Source organism: Sinocyclocheilus anshuiensis, unplaced genomic scaffold (assembly GCF_001515605.1).
Source record: "Sinocyclocheilus anshuiensis isolate Anshui unplaced genomic scaffold, SAMN03320099.WGS_v1.1 scaffold1128, whole genome shotgun sequence".
Lineage (NCBI taxonomy): Eukaryota > Metazoa > Chordata > Actinopteri > Cypriniformes > Cyprinidae > Sinocyclocheilus > Sinocyclocheilus anshuiensis.
The window spans coordinates 97,467-99,167 of NW_015551066.1; the positions used below are offsets into that span (position 1 = coordinate 97,467).

A 1,701-nucleotide genomic window follows, 5' to 3' on the forward strand; every position below is an offset into this window, starting at 1 on the left:
TATATCAAAACTTAATTTTTGATTAGTAATATCCCTGCTGAAAAAAAAAAAGAAAGCATCACATAAATTCTATATGGTTTCCACTTCAAACACCATTACAAACATTACAAACCATCAACTTTTAACCATTAAAACCATTAAAAAAGGGTTTTCTGTAGCGTGTTTTGGGACATATTCCATTAGGATTTAGTGGTTTTAACAAGCCACCAACAGAAGATGACCAGTTACAAGTAGAGACCCACAGGGTCCATTACAGTCTCCATTAAAACCAATACAAGTCCCATTATAACCAGTATAACCATTACAAATTCTGTGATGGTGTCTATTGTTTTTGTTTTGTTTGTTTTTAGCAGGGATGCATTGCTTGGACAACTTTAAAGATGATTTTCTCAATATTTAGATTTTTTTGCACCCTCAGATTCCAGATTTTCAAATATTGTCCTATCCTAACAAACCATACACCAATGGAAAGATTATTTATTCCGCGTTCAGATGATGTATACATCTCAATTTCACAAAATTGGCCCTCCTGACTGGTTTTGAGCTCCAGGGTCAGATATGTCGTCGGTAACGCGTGACCGCTCCGGGGGCGGAGACGCAGAGCAAACACGAAGTTCAGAAAAACAGGAGCTTTGAAACACGGCAGAGATTCGGCGATGGCTCGCAGAGCAGCGCGGTTTAAAGCGCTTTCCCTCCTCAGATGCTGGATCTCGCTCTTGGGCTTCACAGGTGCGTCACTTTCCGAGAGTTTGCAGAAGTTGAGCAGCAGGTTGCTTCCACTGTTTATCCGTCACCGCAGTCCACAAACTAGCAGCTCTGCCTGGAGTCGGGATTCTTTGTTAACGAGTAATGTAGTACAGTAAATCTGTATCAGCTGTATGTACAGTAAATGTGGCGTATGATCTTTATCAGCACAATCACTTCGTTTCGAGGTTTTGCTTTATTTGGACAGGAGTTTCGCAGCTGTTACATAGTAACATTAAACGATCGTCTTCAGTAGTTGAAACAGTTAAAGCTGTTACAGTACTTGTTTGATCACCATGGTAACGGTGTAAAACTGCTTACGGAGCAGTTACACCTCACTGTGTTTCTGAGCTTAACTAGTGCCTGTGTAATGATGTCTAAGCAAAAGCCTCTATAATCAGGAGCTTCTTTGACCCTCGTCATCCTCACTGTAAATGCAGCTCTGCTTGCCACTGAGATACAGTGAGATGTGGAATTTGTAAGGTTTTACTGTAAGACATTGTGTTCCTGTCTCTGCCTATGCCTGACAGATAGATAGATATAAATACAAAAATATTTATTGTTCTATTTATTCACAAATCTAATCTGCATTTTGTTACAGAACACATTTCCACAGCAGTTTAATTTGATTCACTGCAGTTTTAGAGATTTTAAAGCATCTGAAGTGAAAGTCGTCTAAAGAACTTTCTTCTCAAACACATGATCTGCTCCCTTACTAGTGAACACTCCCTGCTGCTGTCTGTCTGTCTGAATCCTGCAGGTCAGATTTAAACCAGCTGTTTCTGGGTGTGTTACTTTATAAACCCACCACAATCTGAAAACAGCTCTTCTGTTGACTGACTAGACTGATAGCAGATATTCAGAAGCTCAGAGGAGACACACTTGATCGTGATCGTGTGTGTGTTTGAGTGATTGATTGTGTGTGTGTGTGTGTGTGTGTGTGTGTGTGTGTGTGTG

The 1,701-nt window shown here is 40.3% G+C and overlaps 1 protein-coding gene across 3 annotated transcripts in view; it reads left to right on the top strand.

The window, feature by feature from the left end:
- Positions 1 to 627: 627 nt before the first annotated feature.
- ildr2 (immunoglobulin like domain containing receptor 2) overlaps positions 628 to 1,701 on the top strand; it is a 20,443-nt gene continuing 19,369 nt past the window's right edge. For all 3 annotated transcript variants that reach the window (XM_016451992.1, XM_016451993.1, XM_016451994.1), the window contains exon 1: positions 628 to 729. In XM_016451992.1, the coding sequence (XP_016307478.1) occupies positions 657 to 729 (73 nt within the window). In that variant the 5' untranslated portion in view covers positions 628 to 656. The remainder of the gene's footprint in view (positions 730 to 1,701) is intronic.